General features: G+C 41.5%; 1 protein-coding gene across 5 annotated transcripts in view; it reads left to right on the top strand.

Moving 5' to 3' along the window:
• Positions 1 to 25052, top strand: part of PDE4D (phosphodiesterase 4D) — a gene marked incomplete at its 5' end in the record, with an annotated part of 1122552 nt that overhangs the window by 1047247 nt on the left and 50253 nt on the right. For 4 of the 5 annotated variants that reach the window (XM_082650735.1, XM_082650738.1, XM_082650736.1 and 1 more), the window contains one exon: positions 20366 to 20478. In XM_082650735.1, the coding sequence (XP_082506861.1) occupies positions 20366 to 20478 (113 nt within the window). Of the gene's footprint in view, positions 1 to 19990; positions 20280 to 20365; positions 20479 to 25052 lie in introns of those variants that run through there. The other variant, XM_082650739.1, reaches the window with a different exon arrangement.

The following is a 25052-nucleotide window of genomic DNA, read 5'->3' as shown; positions in this document are numbered from 1 at the left end:
GAGCATGAGGCTTACTAGCCCCTGAAGCATGTTAATATTTCTCTAACCGTCTAGTTGTTGATTCTCAGAGGTGTGAGAAGCTCTGGAAACATCACAGAAAGGTAGCCTTAATAAAGGGACTGTTTCATGCTTTTTCAGTTCGATTCAATTCAACAAAAATATTGGATATCTGGTATGTGACAAACCAGTGTTTTGCACCAGAGATAGAAAAATGTATTGATATGGTCCTAACCCTGGAGAAATTCATTCTAGTATTAAACAAATCATGGCGATAGATTATTTAATGATTTAATTACTCGAAAAGTTGGCTTTCATGCATCAAATATGATATCTGCCAGTCTCTGTCTTTAGAGGGAACTCCTGCTGGGTGGTAACCTGGGTTTTTCCAGACCCCCTACTCATGCTAGACGCTATGGTAAACAAAAGGGGCGAGTGGGTTGTTATAGTGACACTGTTTTTACTCAGAGGTCTTTGTTTTCCAGACTGTTAATTTATTTTTTTTCCACCTGGAAAGCCCTTCCCAACCATCTGAGCTGTTCTGACCAAATCAGCAGAGACAAGCTACAGAGATTCAGGATGTCTGGGTTAAAAAGGTTTGCTTGTTTAATTAGATAAACAATTTGAGAGTACTTTCCAGGATTACTCTTCTTAGTCACATCGGTAAAGGCTGGGAAGACCCTCTCAGTCAGTCAGTGAGTGAGTAATAGAATCTGGGAGAAGAGTGAAACGCTGGAAGGAGCTGGAAATAATTCAGAAAATCCTAACATACTCTATGTGCCTGCATCTAAAATCCCTCATCATCATGCTTTTCTGAGCACTTACTTTTACACACACGCAATCCTATTAATCTTCAGAATCACCCTGTGATGTAGGTCCTGCTCTCGGCATTTTTCAAATTAAACAAGCGAATTAGCTTATATGAGGGTCTCAGGCTAGTCAGTGGCAAAACTCAGGTTGGGAAACAAGGACTGACTTACTCCAAACACTGTTCTCTTGAATTTTCAGTCCCTCTGTGGCGCAGAATAAATCAGCATATAGTCCACTCAGAGATTAAGGGGAGTCGGGGCCCACCCAGCCTCGTTTCTAAGTAAAAGAATAGGGGGTGGCGGCAGCTCAGAGCTCCAGTAGGGGCTTTACTCCTGTAGAAGAAGCACCTTCCTTCTGCAGCCAGCCAGCCAGGTTCAATTCAAGTGTCAGTCTCACCCTGAAGGACAATTACGTTATCAATGGTTACTTGCCCTGATGAATTCATTTCTAAACTTTCAATCCGCACAAAGAGAGCAGGACCCTGGCGCCCCAGGGACCAACTCATGGGGAGGAGGACGGGGCAGGCAGAAGGGGCAGCAAATGAGGAATTCGAGCTGCAAAATTTAAATTCTCAAAGGGTTGGATTTTTTCCACCGGCTTATCTGCCAGCCCCAGCTTTTCTCCTCTGCCCCCCACAGTTTCCTTGTCCTTTTCACATAAACATTGTCTTCTTCATGTTCTCAGCTTCCAGTTGGCTGGATTTCTCCACTTTTAGAGACCCATGCCTACCCTTTCCTCCTTTGCCCCCGTGCTTGTAGCTCTCTGCCTCCTTTTCTCTCTCACTCCTAGGCTTCCACTGAAGAGAATTTGGAGAGTTGGAGAAGGAAAAGACTTTGTGTCTGGTGTGCCTGAAGCCTAGTGCCATGAGCTGGTTCTTGCCCCATCTGAGCCACCAGATCCACTCTTGCTGTTCCCTAAATCCCAACCCAGTTTGCAAACTCTGATCATGAGTTAGCAGGTGGAGGAGGGCTTGGACATTGTCTTCAGGAAGACTGGCATGCTTCTGCCTTAGCACGCATGAATTTCTTTTTCTTTTCTTTTAATTTTTATTTTCTATTGGAGTAGAGTTGATTTACAATGTTGTGTTAGTTTCAGGTGTACAGCAGAGTGATTCAGTTATACATATACATGTATGTATTCGTTTTCAAATTCTTTTCCCCATTTAGGTTATTACAGAATGTTGGGCAGAGTTCCCTGTGCTGTACAGGAGATCCTTGTTGGTTATCTATTCTAAATATAGTAGTTTGTATATGTCAACTGTTTGAAATCACTGTGACTGTTCATTTTTGGATGAGCACCTCTAGACTGGGGGCTCCCTGAAGCCAGAGATCTGAATTCAGCTCTGTACTTTGAGCACCTCTTAGAGTATCAGATACCCCCTAACAGATGTTCAACAAATATTTGTTGAGTAATGAGTCGAACCAAAGTTTTAAGTAGACAAGAATGAATCAATGTCAATAAAATCAAAACAATGTCTAGTTTCCCAACTTTGTCCAGCAAAAGGACTTACCCCCTTGGTAAAACCAAAACAGACAAAGTATATGGATTCCCTCCAGCTCCAGAACCCATCATCCTAAATCTTCTCCTGAGTGTCCCCCTCCCTGGGTGATCTCAGGATCACTGCTCCCCAGACTTTCCTGCTGCTCCTGGGGAGAGCTTGTCATCGGCTTCTATGCAGAGCTTCCTTTGGAAGAACTTTTGCATGAAGGAAGTGGCCTGTGAAAGGCAGGAATGGAGTAGATGGAAGAAAAGAGGGAATGAAGGACTGGATGAGCAAGGGGTAAATATGACCAAATGTGCAGATGTGGGACTCTGGGGGGACTTGCTGACAGGAGGTGGGGAGTGTAGGTGGGGTCAACCGCAAGGGATGGTGAGGACAGATGGGTCTAGTGAGATGGATTTTAAAGGACGTCCCAGGAGTCTAACTGAAGTTTAGATACAAACCTATATGCATTAGAATCCAGAATATGGTTTTGTGTAAGGAGAGATATTATTATTATTATTATTATAGAAGAGGTGCTTTGGGAACATAAGATTATTTAGGAGGAATTGAAAGAGGAAAAGACCCCTAGAAACTGAGGCAAGAGCTAGGTTTTCTGGGAATTTCTTTGTAAGAGTTAAAATGTGGGCCAAATGGAAAAATTTATTTTTTCCTATTCATTTGCCAATGAAAGGGATAGGATGTGTGGCAGTTTGGGGGAAACAGTGCTCCCTGTTCGGCTGGGTCATTAGTAATTTTTAGGTCATTGGAGTCATATCTTTTTGGTCAGGCCAAGTTCCTCACAGCACATCTCATAGCGGTCCAGTTGGTGCATGGACAGCTGAGATCATTTGGCCAAGACCGTCCCTGAGTAATTATTGGAACCTGGTAAGGAATCTCTGTCTTTTGACTCCAAATCAAAAGTCTTTGTGACCCTACATTAGCCTTCCGGATTCCAGAAACATTTAACTTAATTTTTCTACCTTGAAATTATAATGTCCTTATAGGCTTGTCTAAAACGCTGCTCTCAGGAAGACTTCTGTCACTTGTGCTAATAAGCACTGCAGATATTAGACGTTGCAATCTGGCCATTAAGTGTTATGACTTTTATTTTGTTCCGTCCTTAAAATGTTTAACTTTTTAAAACTAGTTGCCCAAACTTTAAAAACAAATTTTGCATAGAAAAACTCCAAATGTGGGGATTCTTTTGAAAAATCTGAAGATCTGGCAACAGGTGGCCATCATTCCCACATGTGCCCTCTGAAGTCTCCACCTGCTTCCCCCTCAGTACCCCCAACCACGTCATTCATCCATTCATTCATATGATCTGTCTGGCTCCTATAAGGCTTGTTAGTGAGTGATCTATGCTTTATGTGTTCAACTGCTAAGCCTCTAGTGTCCTAAGGAACCCCACACATGTATGGAGAAATGACTTATGAAGTATCTGCATGTTAGACAGCTCGTACCATAAAGAACCCTGTGTTCTACCTACATCTCCCTTGCAGTAGAAAAGTAGAGGGAGAGTTTTTGTTTGTTTGTTTTTGTTTTTTTTGCAGTACGCGGGCCTCTCACTGTTGTGGCCTCTCCCGTTGCAGAGCACAGGCTCTGGACACGCAGGCTCAGAGGCCATGGTTCACAGGCCCAGCCGCCCTGCGGCATGTGAGATCTTCCCGGACCAGGGCACGAACCCATGTCCCCTGCATCGGCAGGTGGACTCTCAACCACTGCGCCACCAGGGAAGCCCAAGGGAGAGTTTTTATTACAAAATGGGAAGAAGAAACAAGAGGGAGACAAAACTAACAATTATTAAGCTAGATGATTCCTTACCTCCATGTTTTCAAACTTATTGGTAGATTGCAAAATTAGTTTCATGGGTCACAATCAATATTCTTAAAATGAATAGAATAGAAAACATCAGAGTGAATCATACATGGTAAGAGTAAATATTTCATGTAAGTTCTATTCCAGTTCTTTATATACTGGATCAAATATGTGTCCAGTGTGTGTGTGTTTCAGTTATGTGTAGATTTCCTTTATATGGTGTGTATATCATTCTTTCACTTTCACTTAAATGCATGGTTTGTTAAACAAAGACTATAAACAGATTTTGCCATGACTATTATATATAACACACGAAAGTTGCTTTTAATAGGAGTTCACTCCCTCCTACCTTTTATTTTTTTTCAGTAGTGTGTATGTGTTAATCCCAAACTCCTAATTTATCCCCCCACCTTTCCCCTTTGGTAACCATAATTTTGTTTTCTACGTCTGTGAGTCTCTTTCTGTTTTGTAAATAAGTTCATTTGTAATTTTTTTTTGGATTCCATATATAAGTGATATCACATGATATTTGTCTTTCTCTAACTTACTTCACTTCGTATGATAATCTCTAGGTCCATACATGTTGCTGCAAATGGCATTATTTCATTCTTTTTTATGGCTGAGTAGTATTCTCTTATACATATATATATATAGTTATATATATATAGTTATCTAGTTATAAATATATATGTGTATGTGTGTATGTATGTATATATGAAACCACATCTTCTTTATCTATTCATCTGTCCGTGGACACTTAGGTTGCTTCCATGTCTTGGCTATTGTAAATAGTGCTGCTATGAATATTGGGGTGTATGTATCTTTTCAAATTAGAGTTTGCACCTTTTCTGGGTATATGCCCAGGAGTGGGAGTGCTGGATCATATGGTAGTTCTATTTTTAGTTTTTTAAGGCACCTCCCTACAGTACTCCATAGTGGCTGTACCAATTTACATTCCCACCAATTGTGTAGGAGGGTTTCCTTTTCTCCAACCCCTTACCTTTTTAAAACAAACAGGTATCAAAACCTTCCTGTACATATTTTTTATAGCAGGAGTCAGCACCCACACTTCTTCAAAAAATGAGCACAATTAACAATAGTATTCATTGTACTTCCTACTTTAAACAAGTATACTGGTCATAGTATAAAATGTGTTTCTTACTGTGGTTCACTGTCAAAAATATTTAAAAGCCACTTCCTTATTTCATATAATCTTCTCCCAAAACTCTGTATGGGTAGAGTCTGAGCCTTTAAGAAAATGACAGTCTCTACAGGAGTTGAAGTTCCCCATAATTTTTACTTGTTGGAAGGTCTCAGAGAATGCCAAAAAGGAATTAGCTGGGGCCTTGAAGCTGATGAACAAAGGGAACTTTCAAGCTGGGAAGCCATGATTATTAGGTCACCAGGACAAATTATGAAAACAAAATATACAGACTGGAATTAGAATGTGGACCTAAATATCCAGAAGCTTCTCCATTGGTTATTTTGCAACAGAAAATTATATGAATGAAATAAATAATGCCAGTGAAATGGTAGATGCACTGAGAATAGTGGTGTTAGCAAAATGGCAAAAATCATGAAACTTAAAAGTTGTATTTCAAGAGTTAAGGTATGTAATACCGTTTAAAAATATAAAGTAAAAAATATAAAGTTAAAATATAAAGTCACCAGAAGGACACACCACAGCAACTTATTGTAATGGATCTCAAACTTGTCTTAAATCTAAACCCTTAATGAACTCAATGTGAAATGTCCACACGTTAAATAAATAATTCTAGCTGGTAAATATATCCTGGAGATTTATAAAAATATTTATAATATATGTGTAGTCATTATGTTTTCAGACAATAGGAAGAAAATTGCTATTCAACTTTTTTTTCTCTAATCAAGGAGCTGTAATTTATGCATAAACCTGGAATACTCAAAATAAAATATGGTTTTGCAAGATCAGAGGATGGCAAGAAGTGTCCAAATTGTTTTGATATAATATATATTTTCAAAAGCTAATCTTAAGAATGAAATAAAACACGAATGGCATGCTTTAAGCATCTAGCTTAATAAAACAACTACAGTTTTTTGTTGTCTTTATTGGAGTTTAATTGCTTCACAATGTTGTGTTGTTTCTGCTGAACAATGAAGTGAATCAGCTCTCTATATAAATACATCCCCTCCCTCTTGGACCTCCCTCCCCGCCCCATCCCACCCCTCAGGTCATCACAGACCACCGAGCTGAGCTTCCTGTTCTTTACAGCATGTTCCCACTAGCTAGCTATTTTACCCATGGTAGTGTATAAATGTCAATCCTAATTCTCCCAGTTCGTCCCACCCTCCCTGTCCCCCTCTGTGTCCACATGTCCATTCTTACGCCTAATAGTTTAAAGTAACAGTTACAATGAATACTCTTTCTCATTGTGTTAATTTTCAGAGAGATGCAGGGGCTAACTACTACTAGTATCAAAAATATGTACAGAATTGTTTTGATAACTGTGTTTGAAGAAGAGATGAGGAGGAAATGGATGCAGTTAAAATCAGCTGTTACATTGGGCTTCCCTGGTGGCACAGTGGTTGAGAGTCCGCCTGCCGATGCAGGGGACACGGGTTCGTGCCCTGGTCCAGGAAGATTCCACATGCTGCGGAGCGGCTGGGCCTGTGAGCCACGGCCGCTGAGCCTGCGTGTCCGGAGCCTGTGCTCCGCAACGGGAGAGGCCACAGCAATGGGAGGCCCGCGTACTGAAAAAAAAAAAAAAAAAAAAATCAGCTGTTACGTGTTACATGTAACAAACTTGATAAATATTTATAATTTTTTAAACAAATCATGCATTTAAGTTGAAAGGAAACCAATAAAACGAAATAGGCGTATGGATATGTGATTCTTTAAGTTAGTCTTAAATTCAAATAAAATATGGAACATGGCCTGGGGTTCAGTCTTCTGTGGGGTGTATTTTTAGCTTTATTTACAAATGAAAAAACTGATAGATTGAAAGTTCAATAATTCACCCAGCTTTGCCACATTGCTAAGTTGCAGAGCCAACATTTGAGCCTAGGTCTCTGTCCCCAATGTCATGCTCTTCCTATTGCTCATGACTGTCCTAGGAGGCCACTAAAATAGATACCTCTAGAAATCTTGGTTCATTGCTCACTGTGCATCTGGACTCCTGCAATGCATTCTTTTATTTATTTATTTATAATTTTTATTTTTGGCTGAATTGGGTCTTCGTTGCTGCATGCGGGCTTTTCTCTAGTTGTGTCGAGTGGGGGCTACTCTTCGTTGCGGTGCGCAGGCTTCTCACTGCAATGGCTTCTCTTGTTGCGGAGCATGGGCTCTAGGCGTGCGGGTTTCAGTAGTTGTGGCTTGCAGGCTCTAGAGCGCAGGCTCAGTAGTTGTAGCACATGGGCTTAGTTGCTCCATGGCATGTGGGATCTTCCCAGACCAGGGCTCGAACCCGTGTCCCCTGCATTGGCAGGCAGATTGTTAACCACTGCGCCACCAGGGAAGTCCTGCAATGGATGCTTAATCTACCTCCTCCCTTCCTCATTTTATCCTCCTGGGCCACAAGTACACTTATGCAATTACCTTAATATCCATTAGCTCCAGGCCACACATTGAAGTATTCCACTCTGTTTCCCTCCTGCTCCCTTGAAGGAGTCTACTCTATCCGGGCTATTTTCCACCCACACATGAAACCTTTATTCAGGCTTCAGATGTTTGTTTCTTCTACCTGAAAAGAATGCCAGTTGACTCCCTCCTCCCACCCACAGCCATTCAAACCACAGACTGCGCCGAAGACCTCCATCCAGGTTCACCTTCTTCCTGGAACCCTGCACACCTAGCTGCCGTCCATACCTTCTGCTCCCTGCCCTGAGCCACAGTAGCGCTTCCAAGCTGATGATTTCCATGCTACCTTCCACTGTCTCTAGGCAGCAACTGGTCATGTGTCTGATTTTCTCAGCAGGGTATTATAAGTTCCTTCCCAGGCCGAGGCCACTGAATCTTTCATGTTCTTGTGTTTCACAGCAACCAGCACATCAGAGAGGCTCAATAAATATGTATGCATTTTTGGACTGCTCTTTCTGGAATGAGAGGGAGAAAGGGGGAGGAAGGGGAAGAGGAAGATTACTCTCTTGCCACTTCTCAATAGTACATGAGGGCAGGAGGAGGGGAAAGAAGATGTCCTTGGTGGAGATTTCAAATATATGGGAACCTACAGAACAGATGTATTGTGTTTATGTTTTTGGACTCACCTGACATGATATAGAGCAAAGTTTTCCAAAGTATGCTTCAAGATATTATAGTTGTTGCACTCCAAGATCAAATATGTTTTAATAATACTTGTTAAGTGACATTAAATAGGTCTCTTTGCTGTAGAGCTTCTAGCTTTTGGTAGGTTCATGTCCATTAAAATCACTGCTCCTTAAAATCATATGTAACATTTCCCAATGTTGTTTGCCCAAAGAATTCTCTTAATAAGGAGACTCTCATAGAAATTATGTTCATTTAAACATTCTTTGGGAAATGTTGGAGTGATATCTCCCGGTAACTTCATAGTAAGTGGTGTGCTCTCATTAACCAATGACATATTTGTACTTTTTTAAAAATATATATTTATTTATTTACTTATTTATTTTTGTTGTGTTGGGTCTTCGTTTCTGTGCTAGGGCTTTCTCTAGTTGTGGTGAGCGGGGGCCACTCTTCATCGCGGAGCGTGGATCTCTCACTATCGCGACCTCTCTTGTTGCGGAGCACAGGCTCCAGACGCGCAGGCTCAGTGGTTGTGGCTCACGGACTTAGTTGCTCCGCGGCATGTGGGATCTTCCCAGACCAGGGCTCGAACCCGTGTCCCCTGCATTGGCAGGCAGATTCTCAACCACTGCACCACCAGGGAAACCCCCGTATTTTTAAATGCTAGTGACTTTGCGTGATTTGGTGTGGTCTTGTGAAGGCTATTCTAGATCTTAGATTCTTCACTCATGTTCAGCGCAGAACTGGTTAATAATTGAAGAATGATGGTAAGAAAATAGTAAGTGGCTTAGGATTGAGAACCTGTGAGAGTGGAAGTAACCCTTTATGTGTGAAATGCCTTATTGTAGATGAATTTATTTAAACAACCTTATAAATTGGGTCAGAATAATAGTTACTATTGATTACCTGCTATAAGTCAGATATACGTGCATTACATGCATTTTCACATGCATTTCTCATAAAAATTAATTCCCAATTTATACAATGGGCTCAGGTATTTAAATGACTAATTTAAGATAACAGGATGACTAGAACAAGGGCAAAGCTGGAAGTCAAATTCTGAAATCTGTGCTCTTTCCCATCTGTCATACTGCTTCCCATGGGGAACTCTACGGGTTGTGGGTCTTTGCATGTGTGTGTAAGAGCTTTCTTATCCAAATCTAAACCTCCCCAGATACTCTTGTACAATTAGAAAACTAATTTTTTTTTTTTTTTTTTTTTTTTGCGGTACGCGGGCCTCTCACTGTTGTGGCCTCTCCCGTTGCGGAGCACAGGCTCCGGACGCGCAGGCTTAGCGGCCATGGCTCACGGGCCCAGCCGCTCCACGGCAAGTGGGATCTTTCCGGACCAGGGCACGAACCCGTGTCACCTGCATTGGCAGGCGGACTCTCAACCACTGCGTCACCAGGGAAGCCCGAAGCTAATTTCTTTTACTTAAGCTTGTGTGTGGTGCCAGTTCATGCACAAGTAGACCATCCATGTATATATGGTATAATCTTGAGTGCTAAAACTTGCTCTATAATGTATACACATTTAACAAATGCAGGTTTACCAGTAGGCTGACGTGGCTTCTCACTCATATGTTCTACTTATAGCACAAGTAGTGAGTATAAACATGGGACGTAAGAAGTTACCCTTCTCAAACCTATTCATAGCCTATTTGAAAGAGCCTAGTCTTTCTTTGGACACCTTTTGTATAGATATATTTTTCTTAGCTCAGACTTCAGTTCCCTTAAATGGAATGAATGTCTCTTTGGCATTACTTCTCTTTAGGTATCCCTGGTGAAGGGTAGTAAGGAAACAAAGGAGGCAGCAGAGATACCAATTCAGAGTGAAAAATTCTGGAGCAGTTTTGATTAAAACAATTATTTTCTTTTCTCCATTCAGGAAGGAATTCTCCACCTGGAGTCCTTGGGGACTTCAGGGAAGCCAGTGAACACTTTTAAAATAAAAACTCTGATTATATGAACATATGTCCAGTTTTCTGGAGCGGTTTGCTTTAGATTCTCAAAAGGTTTATTAGACTTCCAAAAAGGTTTACAAGCATTGTGCCTTTTGAAGTACAGGGAATCAAAATATACCTACCACCAATGTCTCCTTTATGGGCAGTCACTTAAGGGAGTTTTCCTTCCATGTGAAAAGTCAGAACCTAGATCGGGAGATAAGGATGATGGAGTGTACAAGATAGAATAGTGAGCAATGAATCAAGTATAGGTAATGGTGAAAAGAAATACGTGATATAATGTGACCATGAATTATAAAGATTGAGAAAGGATTCTGAAGACAGAAAGGTCATATTCTAAGGAAAATCTAAATAAAAGTCTGGAATTAAAAAATCTAAATTATTTTTTAAAGCATAAAACCAACAGAGTATGTATGTGTGGGGTGTAAGAATGGGGAAACAGATGGGGATGGGGTGGATGGGGGAGATGAAGTAGTGAAAACACAGAATAATCTAATGGGGAGGCCATAGACAGTATTTAAGTTTATTACATTGAGAGAGAAATATAGATTTAAATATGGCTGTTAGAAAATAACACGGGCACGACAGATTGGCTAAACTCAGAGCGGCAAGAATAGGTAAGTAGGTAGGAGGAGATCCAGCTATTCTCCCAATTTTGATTTGCACGGGGAACCCATTCTCTTGATCTTGGTAGGATGGATGGCACACAGCCTTTAGTTCATTCACTTGTTCCCCTCAAACTTCATACCTGCATATTGATGGAATCTTTCAAAATTTTGCCTGATTTTATAAAGTTCATTCTCTGTATTTGTCATAATACCTATCATTTCAGTATAATATTAATATATCTTCCAAAAGACACCATGATGCATTAACCATTCCAAACTTCTGGCAATGTTAGCTTCTGATACTCTTTAGCAACAGACAACACAGTTTGAAAGCAAGAGATGTAGCATAAGAGATACACGAAGATGGATACATCTAGAGAGGCATACCCAGGACATGATGACTACTTAAATCTTACTTGGAAAGAAATATTCTTATTTGTTATAAAGCATGCCTACTTATTGGTTATTTGCTCACAAATACTTGTTGAGTGCCTGTAAATGTCAGCAACTGTCCTACGCACTTGTAGAAAGCCTAGAAACATATATAAAAGTGACATAAACACAGTCATAGAGACAGAAGCCAGCAAATTGTATCTAGGTGGAAGGATTGGCTAAGAATGGCAGCCTTAGATGGGATGGTGAATAAGAGGATCTGGAATGGTGTGGAAAAGCCCACTGGGAAAAAAAAAAAAGGCCTTCTGTGAACTCAAGAAGTATGGCATTCATAGAATAAGAAGGAGGGAGTTTGTGCAGCTGAATTTTGAGTGAGGAACTTACACATTAAAAACAGAGCTTAAGTAAGATTATTCTGACTTTATAAACAGGACTGTGGTGAGAAAAACTGCACCCAGGGAGATCCAGTAGTCCGCTGTTACACGAATCTAGAAATATATAGATGAGGATTTGACTGAAGGTGGCAGTTGTATAAATTAAGAAGAAATTGGTAAATCAATTGGCAAAGTATTAGATGGGAATATGGTTGGGGGCAGGGGTAGAGGGTATAAATATACAGCAGAGAAAGCAAGACTTTCTATTTATCAATAACTTTCTTTCTCAAAATATCTCAATTTCAAATGTAAAACATCCATACCTGGTATACAGTTGAACTAAACTCACAGAGTTCCAGAACCATGGTATTGGATGGGACCTTTGAAGACATCTGGTCAATTCTGGAATGCCCTCTATAGTAATACCTGACCCCACCCAGGTTAATCAGTCATGAACAACTTCAAAACCAACACCTCACCCAGATTAACATAGTGTCAGAAGTTATAAAATAAGCAAGTATCAGAGCTGTGTAGGAAGTAGAGATCACCTAAGCAAACTCCTTACTTGCTATAAGGAATGCTTTGTGCAAGAACTGACAGAGATAAAGATGACTGTGTCATCCCTGAAGGTTGATGGAAACACAGATACCCTCCTACAAGCCCCCTCCCCATGGGAATCAAAATGACTCCTAAGGTTGTAACAGGAGTATGAAAATAACATACATAGTTCTAATAGTTTTTTTTTTCAGGCTTTTTGCAAAATGTTTGTTGTTCTTTTATTGAAACAAATTCCCAGAGAGAAGCTTCCTCACTAGCATTTCTAATCTTTGTTGGTGAAATATAAATTGGGAATGAAAATCATCTTACCTCAAACTGGTGGGTGTCTATGGTCTGTTTTGGATATCAGTGGCTATGCCTTGATACTCTCTCCTTTGAAATTCTTTTTATTTGCTCCTGAGAGGTTCTCTCCCTACCTTTCTGGCAGCTTCTCCTCTCACACTAGGCCTCCTAACTGGTCTTGTCTTTCTCCAACCCTCTTTTCACACTTCCCAGAGTAATCTTTCTGAAAAGCAAATCTGACCATGTGACATTCTTGCTTAGATTTTTAGTGGCTCCTTGGGGAAAAAACCATAAACCCTTGGAATAGTATACTAAATCCCCCATAACTGCCTCTCCACCTTTATCTTTGTCCATTGCTGGATCCCAAACTTAGCATTCTTCTCTGCTTGTAGCTACCTGAATGGCCTATGTTCTCTAACTGGCAGTGACACGTTACTCTCTATCTTAGATGTCACCTCCCATTTCTCACCTGGTTAACTCTTCAGTTCATCCTTGGAGACTCCAGGCTGGCATTCCCTCTTTCAGAAAGTTTTCCCAGATCTCTCCTGAGATGTGGTAGTTTGCACCTTCCCTGTTCCCCATCTCTGCCTTATGCCGACTTTGCTGTACCTACTGCCTGGTTTTGGTGGAAACTTACATACATATCTCCAATAATTGCCTTCCTCATTGCACTATGAGCTTCTTTAAACCCAAAGTTATTTCCTTCCATTTGGTGTACCCAGCGCCTGGGACCTAGCAGGTGTTCAGTATATGTTTATTCAAATGAAAAGAAAATTATTATAACCAGTAGAATGTAAACTCCTTGAGAGTAGGCAGGAACTTTTAACTACCTTGTTCATTGCTAAATCTCCATCATTTAGTGCAGTGCCTGGAAAAGAATCTAGTAGGTAAGCAACAAGGTTATTTAACTCATGGTCTCTCACTTAAAATAATCTACAAGGTTCTTGTTATTATCCCCAATCTACAGGTGAGGAAATTAAGGTCCAAGAAAGATTAGGTGATGTGCCAGGGATTATGGCTTGTATGTAGTGGAATGGAGATGGGAACCACCTCCTACTCCTCTAGTTTCCATCAAGGAGTAGTATTACTTATAGTCGTTCACATGTCACATAAAGTCCGCAATCCAGATGTCTGATTAAGCTTGGCTCAAACTCCAATTCCTTGGACAAAATTCCTTCCTGCTCTTACACTGAGTTCCAAAAGCTTCCTCCTCTTTCTCTGTCTCTTCTCAGTGTCAGCTCAGGCTGACATTTCAGTTTGAGCCAATCTGGCCTCCAAGCTCAGATTAAACAAAACAAAATCTCTTTATCTCAGCATTTTGTACCTTCAGTAACTTTATTAAAGACTGGGGGGAGTGGGAGATTTATAGGGTGAAATTATCCTGTAAACAAAACTGACTCCTTTCTGTTATACACGCGCACACACACACACACACACACACACACACACACACCCCACATATATTCCCACTGGAGCAACAAGTATATTCTTCCCCTTTCCTATGTGGAAGAGACCACAGGTTAGTCCCGCCCAAACCAGTACTCCTCAAGTTCCATCTTCTGTAATAAGTAGCCTTGTCAAGCACTTTCTTGCACTCTCCCTGAAAGAAATTCTGGTGAACAGAGTTACGATGAATACAATATGATGACAATTTCAGAAGACTGTAGTTTTTAAGAGCAAGAAGTCTATTCCTTTGGAAGTCCCACTGAGCAGTCCTTCAGTTCATGCCTGACATGTCATGAGAGCATATGCTTATGTCAAATTTTAATACTGAGGGCTTCCCTGGTGGCGCAGTGGTTGAGAGTACGCCTGCCGATGCAGGGGACACGGGTTCGTGCCCCGGTCCGGGAAGATCCCACATGCCGTGGAGCGGCTGGGCCCGTGAGCCATGGCTGCTGAGCCTGCGCGTCCGGAGCCCGTGCTCCGCAACGGGAGAGGCCACAACAGTGACAGGCCCGCGTACCGCAAAAAAAAAAAAAAAAAAAAAAAAAAAATTAATACTGAGATTGTTTTAGATAAGAATAATCATCAGAAAAGCAAATATTCTGTAAATTATTAATTTTATTCTACCAATAACATGGCTGAAGATAATGGTCTCACTGACTTCAGCCTTGCCTCCCTCAATCCCATTTACTGCAGAGTCCTAGAATTTTCCATGTTAATAAAACCAGATCCCCTATCGAGCAGTACTCCAAATCACTCAGTGGCTCCTCCTTTTGAAGATTCAGTCCAAAGCCCCTACACGTGCCTTACAAGGCTTCCATGACCAGTGTCTGTGGATTTCTCCAGCCTCTTTCCCCCTGAGCAAGGTCCTACTCATGGGAGTTCCTTTCCCTACATACACATATACATACATCTTTTGAACACAGGTCCATGTGCTTGTTCATATTATTTTCTCTTAAAAACTCTTCCCACCCCCTTCACTTACCTCCTGTTTCATTCTTTAAGCCTCAGCCTTCTCCCACTCCACCTCTGATTTAAATTGCCTTCTGGTATTCTCCCATAGCCTACATGCTTCCTTCTTTCAGAATGCTTTCTATAATATAGTATGCTGAAACTATCTCCACCCCTGGACTCTTAAGCTTTCCTTGGATAAGGGGCACATTCTTTCATTCATCTTGTTTTTCCAGACTCTAATAAAGTGTGTGACACATACTTCGTGCTAAATAAATGTTTGTTGAATTTCTCATGGTACTAGAAGTCAGTGAAATCCAGTCTTGTATTTATTTCTTTAAAAAATTCTACTAGAGCCTTAGGCAGACCCAGAAAAAAAAATCATAGATAGTGGGAAGATAGAAAAAAACTCACAAAATTATGTACACCTGCTCCTTGGAGGTCTTTTGAAGTACTAAATGAAATTTTATATTTTTCATAAGATTTTAAAACAAGAACTTGATGCCAGAAATACACTTGGAAATGAGGACAGCTTGCCACTGGCAAGCTCTGCTTAAACCTGTTACATGTACACATTGAAAGTGTATCCAACACCTTCATGTATTTCCCATCAGATAAAATGTAGAGACAAAAAAAAGTCAGCAAAAGTTAGAGCTAAATTGCATCAATCTTTTACTGTAGCAAATTCAGGGAGTGACTAGCTTGAAGCAATACATGGTGAAGTGGAAATCATTTTTCTCCAGTTCTACCTACTTTAGACACTATCAATTCCATCCTTAGGAACAAAGAGGGAATTTGGGTGGGAATTAGGAAAGGAGAAGCTGGAATTGCTTAGGAAGATATACATTTAATTACTCGCTCTTAGGAGATGTTTAGTGAAGGGCTTTTTTTTTAAAGAACAATCTGAATCAGCCGTTACAGTTTGTATTTATTTTTGTTAATGAAGGGAAAGCAAATGGTGTCCAAGGTAAAGTGATTTTTTTGGACTTGTTCTCTTCATTTACACCAATAGGCCTGTCTAGGAGTTATGACAAATTTATACAGACCTTTAATCAGTCAAGAGTTGGCAAAGAAACTGACATCCATAGAGTCACACATTATGTAGAACGGATCCTTTTACCTCAATGGTCAACATCGCTGTAAGTTGTGGGTAAGAGTAAGCGGCTGAACATTTCACAAGAAAATGACCTCAACCTCTAGCTCACTGCTGTGGCTCTGAGGCAATTAGTTTTTTCCTTTTCAAAAGGAAGCTGCTGCTTCAGCATCTTCTCCTGGAGCTCCTGGCACCATTTCAGGCCATGTGTCAGGGGAACCCTTGATCACATCACAATGACGGAAGCCAAGTGCTGGCCTGCAAGAATTGAGGACTGTTTGTTCACAGAAGATCCTGAGCAGAAACACGGGTGTCACATAGTTCAAGGGGGCCTTGAAGGAAACTGATGCTGCTGTAGGAGGGGACTTCCAAAGGCTCAAGTTATTTCTCAGTTGCTGTTCCAGAGCCCTCTCCTGGCTTTTATGGAATTTGGCCAAGAGTTGTTGCTTAGACAGTTTCTCCCTGTAGTCCCTTGACTTAGCAAGATTTTGGACGGGAAAATAGAAGAGTTTTCTTATATTTTCAAGTAGTGCCACAGTGACTGCTACTCTCTGGGGAGAAAAGTATTTTATTCATGAATGCAGTATGTGTTCTTGGTAAAACCCCAAATTAAACTAGCTCACTGTTTTTGTCCTGCGAAATGTTGGTGACATTTAGGTGTGTTGTTTGGTGTGCTGACTCAGTTTCCTGGAGGATAGCTGGCAACTCCACATTGAGGCTTTTTTAGTGGGGATGAAAAAGTCAGTTACTTCATATTTTAGAACATTTGGGGTTAAAATTCCTAAAAGTTAAGCTTTAACACTGATCCTGAAAAACTGTGGCTAACCGTATTGCCTATAAACCTAGGAATTTGGAAAAAGTAGTATTCTCAGCTCTATGCTAATATCAACAGTAATTCTTTATTTGAGCAACAGTTTTATAGAACAAACTGTTCTTTGCTCTGTTGTTAGTAATTATTTTCTTACTTATTGGTATGTAGGTGTGCTCTGGTCTTTTTTTTTTTTTCTTTTTTCATTCCCCAGATTTATACAGTGCATGCAGAAGTAGTTAAAAGTTAAAATACATACACAATAAAGGTGTTTAAAAAAATAAAAATAATAAAATAAAATACATACACAGGCCACATTCTTATTGTACTCAAATGCTGATTTTGTCAAAATGACTAATCTATGATTGGGACGTAAAGTAGACCTTCTGAAACAAGCTGTCCCTCTTGTCGCTGTACTGCCTTCTTAAGAGCAAGTCCTGTATTTAAGTACATAATGTCTTGAGGCATTGAAACTTGACTGAATTACTTCTTCACTATTACAATTAAAAATTAAACACTGGGCTTCCCTGGTGGCGCAGTGGTTGAGAGTCCGCCTGCCGATGCAGGGGACACGGGTTCGTGCCCCGGTCCGGGAAGATCCCACATGCCGCGGAGCGGCTGGGCCCGTGAGCCATGGCCGCTGAGCCTGTGCGTCCGGAGCCTGCGCAACGGGAGAGGCCCCAACAGTGAGAGGCCCGCGTACGGCAAAAAAAAAAAAAAAAAATTAAACACTGAAGTGTAATACGTAGTGCCACATCCTGCTAGGTCCAAGGCCTATATTTCTGAAAAGCTTTGAGGAGTTGGTGAAGATGGGAGGGGGACTGGGAAGTCCCCCTGGGGCTCAGACTTTGGAAAAGTTGGAGAGCAGGGGAGAGGAACATGGAACACCAAGCCTTTGAGGTGTGGAGAGGGGATTCCTGGCTTCTAGATATAACCAGTGACTGGAAAGATGGCAGTGAACAAATGCTAGATACAATGGTCATGCATCTTTAATCCATTGGATTAGCTAACTATGGGTAGCCCAAATCAAATCACCTAAAATAAGTTAATTTCCTCTTAAAATTCCTACGTCCTTATTTTATACCTTGGAAGAAAAAAGCCAAAATAAAACCATATAGTACATGTACTTCCATCACAGCTAGGTAATGCTATAGTTGCATATGGAAGATATTAAGTAAAATGAAAATGTGTTATGGTCATAGGCTTAATTATTATTTGTGATCTTTAGGGTATGGGATTACAAGGAACTTTCTGCATTACATCTTTGCGTAATGTTTCAAATTTTATAACAAGCATGTTCTAGTTTTATATACTTAATCAGGGAAAGGCTATACAGATAAAATACTTTATACTTACGATTTAAGATTATCTTTAAGGCTTTTCCTTTTGTTGGGGGAAAAGCTCCAATCACACTTTAATTCACCTGGCGAGGTTAGGTAGTTGTTGTTCCCCAAAAGTATATATTTACAGAGATTGGTGCAGGAAAAAAAAAAGTGGAATAAAAGAGGCAATTTTTAACCTAGAGTTCCCAAAGTGAATAGAAAACAGTTCAAGAATCCCTGATAATAATAAGCCACATGGCCCATGTAACAAATACTTTGAAAGTTATTCTAACTTTTACAAATGTTATATAAAAACCTATCTGGAAAATCCCAGGAGCCCGAGATTCAGTCCATGAAACTTTTTGTTGTGCCACTCATCATTTATGGAGTCTAAATTTCAAGGGCAGAATTTCTTCTTCAATACCTGTATATTCGAAGACCAAGGAAAAGGATCTCACCAACTTCATGTAAGCTTTTCAGTGTATTCTTTCTAATTGACAGTAACAAAGTTTCATAAGATGGGCTCTTGGGAGTTTGGATGTTTTCCCTCCTCTAACAGGTTCACTTACCTGCACACTAATATAGTGAAGTTCTCTGCAATTGATCCCTTACTGTAGACCTCCCCCAGGGTCAAATTTTGTAAATAGAACCTGCTTCCATACGCTGTCTTTGGATATGGTCTTTACATTTTCTCACGTTTGTAGTTTTTCCTGTGCACGGTGGGTAGAAACACTCTTCCAGACTCTTCCCATTGGCATCGAAATACCATCCCGGTCCCTGATTTGCAATTCCACTGACGAAGGAAGCATGTATGCAGGACGGGCGTAAATTGCCCATACGGTGTGCTGCATTCACATTGCTCTTCCTTTACTGTAACTCTTAGACAATTCTGAATGTGAAAACACAACATATTGCCAAATCTGTGAATTCTAAGGCGTTCATATCCACAACATTGTATGTTTTTGTTTGCTTGCTTATGTCCATCCCGAAATTTAGACGTATGGTTCTTAGCAGAGGCTGGGCTGGGAACTGAGGGTCTGGTCTTAATAGAAATACTTTTGATTGCACAACCACCCTGTCCTCTTGAAGTAGGTAAATCCTAAACCCTCAGAAACGAAGCCTCAGAAACACTAAAACCCAAACCCACACAAACGGTTGCGCGGGTCCTAAATAACCATCTTGTGCCGCCCGTCGGGCTCTCCGGCGAAAGCTCGCAGGAAGCACGGGACAGTGGAGACGCGGAGGCTCGGGCCGTCTGGGCAACCGGGAGGGCCTCGGCTCGACTGGGCGCGCGGGGTCCCCGCGGGGCAGGTGCGCCGTCGCGCGCGCGTGCGCCCCAGGGCCCGCCTGAGCCCCGCGGCGGGCGCGACCCCGGGCGGCGGGCGAGCCGGCGGCGGGCGCTCCACGCCGGGTTTTCCGCCGCTCCCCTCGCCCCGGCCCCCGGCAGCAGCACTAACACACACTCTAGCGCCCGCGCCTCCCCAGCCGGGCTTCGGAGCGAGCGGCGCGGGGCCGCGCGGGGTGATGGTTAGGCGAGGCGGTGGGGCGGCGGGGGCCCCTGGCGGGCCGTGGCTCCGGGCGATCCCGGCGTGAGAGAGCCGAGGAGGAGCCGGGCGGCGCCAAGGGCCGTGCGGGGCGCTAGGGGTAGTGTTCCCGGAAAGCCGCGGCGATGGAACCGCGCTGCGCCCGCCGCCAGAGGAGTTGAGAAAGAAAACAGGAAACGTGGTGGCTGCGCACCCGGCCGCGGCTGATTCATTCGCTTTGAGTGAAGGCTCGGCAGGAGGGGCGGGCGCGGGGCCGCGGCTTGGGGCCGGGCGCCGCGCAGATCGCGCCGTGGACCAGACGCTCCCTCCGCGGGGCGGTTTCCCGGGCGCGCGCGCCATCCCCTTCGCCGTCCTCCGGCACCAGGACTTCTTCAAAGTCGCATCTTGAGGGTTTTGGTCCGTGTAGAAGTTGGCTTGCCGCACTTGGCGCGCCCTTCCTGGACGCCGAACAGAGACGCCAAGCTGGAGAGGGCGTGCGTTCCCGAGGCCGGCCGCACCGTTAGCAGAGCCCCGGCCCCCGTCGCGGTGCCCGGCTCGTCAATATGAAGGAGCAGCCCTCATGTGCGGGCACCGGGCATCCGAGCATGACGGGGTACGGCAGGATGGCCCCCTTTGAACTCGCCGGCGGCCCTGTGAAGCGCTTGAGAACTGAGTGCCCCTTTCCCTATCTCTTCGCAGAGGAGGCCTACCAGAAACTGGCCAGCGAGACCCTGGAGGAGCTGGACTGGTGTCTGGACCAGCTAGAGACCCTGCAGACCAGGCACTCCGTCAGTGAGATGGCCTCCAACAAGGTAAGCCCCGGCTCGGCTCTCACCGAGGCTCCTAGGCTGCTGATTCCCACGCTGGTGAAGCCACCAGTCCCCGTGGCCCGGGGAAATACATACAGGGGTTTGTCACACTCACTGCATTTTGGCTCCCTTAGAAGGAGGTTCCTGATGCCATGCCTTCCCTCTCTCTTCTATTCACTCCAGAGAAATTAAACATTTTGCAAAAGCAACTTTGACATAGTTTGACTGCAGTACCCCCAAGGCACTGTTCGTGTGTGTGTGTGTGTGTGTGTGTGTGTGTGTTTGGAGGGGGTACTTCTAAGTGACACTTTGCCCTTGCAACAGAAACCGAGTCTGGTCTACAGGCAACCCATGTTGTAGGGTATTCTTGGGATTCCCAGTGGAAAATAAGAGTTACTAGAGGTCAGTGCAATCCCTTGGATGTCACCACCTACTGAACTCAAACGCAGAAGAGTTCACTGAACTTGGAACCTTAACCCCCATTTATCTAAGTGTCAGGGTACCCTGTAAGAACTGAGCCTTTATCTTTTTGCTTGGCCATATGTGTCCACAGGGGACGTCAAAGTTAAGGTTCATTGTGATCACTGCCTTTGTTTCCGTGAATCTTGGAGAGAGAGTCCAGTTTTCTGAGGTTATTTAGTTACAGTGATGCTTCAATGGGGCATTTGTGCCGTATGCCAAGGTGCTGGTCTTGGTGGATAGTGGAGGTTTGAGGGCTGAGAATCAACCCTTAGCCTGGCACAGCCTTAAAGCAAGGTAGAGTGTTGTCAGTTTTGGTGTATTTTTTGGAATTCCTTGTTTGTTTTTTTTAAAACAATCTTCAGTTATGTAAGGACATAATTGGGATTATGTATGTTTTTAATGATTGTTTGGCTCAGGGGATAGGAAAGGAGGCATGGGCATGTTGGATGCAGGTGGCTGAGGGATTTAGCCAGTAAGGACTGGTAACTTTGTGTGGTGATTAATAACACCTGCCCCTAAAGATATTTAAAAATCTTTGGCCACCTATTTACAAGGTCAGGAAGGTATACCATTTTACTGTTTATCTACATGCACATATTTTTCAGAGAGCTATGCTTTTTTTTTTTTAGTTTACTATAGTTTTTATCCCACCTTTTTTTTTCTCATGCAGTTTTAAAAAATATCATAGCATATCACCCACTTGATTGTCTTATCTGTTGACAATGCTTATACAGACAGCATGGTTTTTAAGTAAAAAGTTAGCTTCAGATAAGATAAAAAGGACGCCCCAGTCACTATCTGAAGGCACTAATCTACCCGTCAGCACACTGACCTACGCATATGCACACTGATGATCAAATCTGTATTTTTTCTTTTCTGTCATTGAAGCCTCGTTTCTAAATTTGGTGTGGCTCCGCGTCAAAATGATGGGTTATTACTCTCTTACTCCCTGCCGTGGCATCAGGTGCCATTGTTCTCATCTGGCTAACAAATTCTTAGTTCGTTGATTCATTTTATAACATATAGATTGTTCTTTCATAATTTGGTTCATAATAGCAGTAGACATATGCTGAGTATCTCCAGTGTCCTAAACGCCGAATGGGACCATTCTGCAGTGGGCCTGAGTTCTTATTCTCTTGTCTGGTTAATTCTGTGTCGTAAAAGGAAAAACCAGAAGGCACCAAAAGATGTGCAAGCCTTTGCTTATATTTTCGAGATGATTTGACAGTACTTTTGCAGCACAATGAACCTCAGCAGCTACAATTACTTTCCCGCTAATCCATACTCTTAATGATGAGACCTCTATTTGAATTTAAAAATTAACATGAAATCTAATCATGTATTGGAAATGACTTCAACTGTCAAGTATTAATTTATCTATACTTTAAGATGAAAAAATAAAACTTGAGGTCACAGTGATTGGTCAAAATGATTTCTTTCTTTTAAGGGCATTTCTTTCTTTTAAAATTCCTGTCTTTTAAAGACAAGGATTTTTTTTTTTAATCTTTATTGTGAAGGCCCCTCAGACTTTAGGTTAATTTACAGGTTTAGTGTAGGAGGTGAATTTATTTGGTTGAAGTGCAATCTAGGTTAAGTAAGAAAAGACTTTTTCAAAATATAGTCATTCTAGCTGTGTTTATGTCTTGTAAGATTATTGACATGACACTTTTTTTTTTTTACTTCTTTATTGGAGTATAATTGCTTTACATTGGTGTGTTAGTTTCTGCTTTATAACAAAGTGAATCAGTTATACATATGTTCCCATATCTCTTCCCTCTTGCATCTCCCTCCCTCCCACCCTCCCTATCCCACCCCTCTAGGTGGTCACAAAGCACCAAGCTGATCTCCCTGTGCTATGTGGCTGCTTCCCACTAGCTATCTATTTTACTTTTGGTAGTGTATATATATGTCCCTGACACTCTCTCACTTGACACTTATTTTTAACGTTAAAAAATTCAACTCAGCTGAAGCTGTTGATTAAACTTTTCATGTCTAATTCATTCATTTCTTTTTTTTTAAAAACCCATTCATTTCTAAATGAGTGCTAAGCTCCTGTGACTTTTTATAGATGAAAACGGATTAGCATAGAAGGAAAAAGAGCTCTTGGTAAAGGTTGTAAAGTTACCCTTCAGCCAGATAACAAGGGCACAAATAAGTCACATCCACATGAGCTGTAAACTGAGTTGGAGCAGCTGGTCTAAAGGTCCCCAGGAGTGATGCCGCACCTAAGTCTGAACTGGAAATGTGACAACTTGCGTCACATGTCCGCTAGGTTGTCGAGCATCTCTTAAGTGTGAATGAATAAGTCTGAAACATTGCTTTTGATTATTAGTCTTATTGCCATCCATTCTTTTCACATGTACTTGTTCGAACCAAACCAGTGTTTCCCTTGAAAAGTCATGAAGTTTTTCTTTGTTTTCTTCTCTTTTTCAGGCTTAAAAAAAAAGTACTCTAATAGATTAAAATGACACAATAAAATACTAGTAAGAAATCAGGATTTTTAAGTGATTATGTAGAGAAAATATTTATTATGGAGGTGGATTTGGGTGTTAGGAAGAAGGAAATTGATTCCTCAAACTCATTTAACAAATTGGGTTAATGAATTCTTCATATTTTAAAAAATCTTAATAGAAGGAATCTGAACTATTAGCAGTTTATAAATGATGCTTTAGAAGCAACTAGATGTATTTCCTGATTGGGATTGTAATGTGCATAATGCTTATTGATGGTACTGAGACAGGAAAATTATTGAATTTTTGGCCACTGCCAATGTTGGCTATAATACATGTAGGATGCTTGTACCAAGTAGGGTAAGAGACTCCAGATGGCATTTAGTTTGAGAGGTTAAACCTACAGCATTTAGCCTAATAAGCCCATTAATCTGCCCAAGATTTGTACAGATTTCCTTTGAAACCTCACTGCTAGAGTTAAGAGAGGTTTTGGTGAGGTCTCAAAGCTTTGGAGGCAGACAGACCTGGAAGTTGAATCATGGTTTTGTTCCTTACTGGCTGAGTTACATTAGAGAAATGACAAACTTTTTTTAGCTTCGGTTTCCTTAGCATAAGATGAGCACAATGATATCTATTTCGAAAGGTCAGTGTAAGAATTTGAAAGAATATGTGTAAAATAGTTAGGTAATAAATAGTGTCTGATAGGGACTATACCTGCCATTATTGGTATTATTATTGAAGGTTTAGGTTAAACTTGATTGGTTGCCTACTTGGCTAAAATATTTTTTTTACCATTCAGTTGTCATTTATACTTGATGTTTTAAGTTTCATGGATTTTTATAATACAGTTCTTAATAACTGTCTTTAGTGCACAGTTCTGTATTGTAAAAAATGCTTAAATTATATTTATACTTTTTTTAGTATAATATAGACACAAACATTTTGAAGTTCTAAATAGAAGCTTAATCTTTTCTTAAATTTCAGCTACAGAATTCCAGACAGCTAAATACGTTTTCTCTTTTATTCTAAAACTGAAAAAACAGCACTGATTAATTTTGAGAAAATATTAATTATAATGTGGGATTGGTAGGTACATTTCCATCCTTTTGTACAGGTTTTGCAAAGCTAAAGTAACTTTTTAGACTGTTTTTAAGGCAGAATAGCTTCACAGTGTTTTTGGTTACCTTTCTCTCATAGAAAGTAAACTTGAGGATGTGAGGAGTGCAGGCTAGGACCTAAGCCTCAAGGTTATGCTGTGGAACCCTGTAACTTTATTCTCTTGTGACCTAATAATGCACATTTCACCACATCTTCAATGTAGGTGCGGCGATGTTTGAAGGAGAAAAAATCATCTTGATTTCCCCCCAAAATATACTACTATAAAAATGTATTGTTTCTCCTCTCTAAATTTGGGGCAGTTCCGAGGCTTGGCATTGCTGGAACCTACCATGCTTCAAGCTGAAAGTCTGCCTTGAAGTTAGGATTCAGGCATCCTTCTAAGAGACTTAAGGTTTTTCTTGAGTTCTTTCTAGACGTACGTAGGTAGGCCAGCTTTGCAAATGTGCATGACTTTTCTATGGAATTTAGTTTGTCTGTTTGGTTTTTAACAAAGATCTCTATCATGTTTCTGTTGCCTATAAATTAAGTTGCTTTTCTGGGGTGCTT

This window comes from Grampus griseus (assembly GCF_964374135.1).
Source record: "Grampus griseus genome assembly, chromosome: 3".
Classification (NCBI taxonomy): domain Eukaryota; kingdom Metazoa; phylum Chordata; class Mammalia; order Artiodactyla; family Delphinidae; genus Grampus; species Grampus griseus.
The sequence above is the reverse complement of the archived record's forward strand: the minus strand, read 5'-3'. Positions and strand labels throughout refer to the sequence as shown.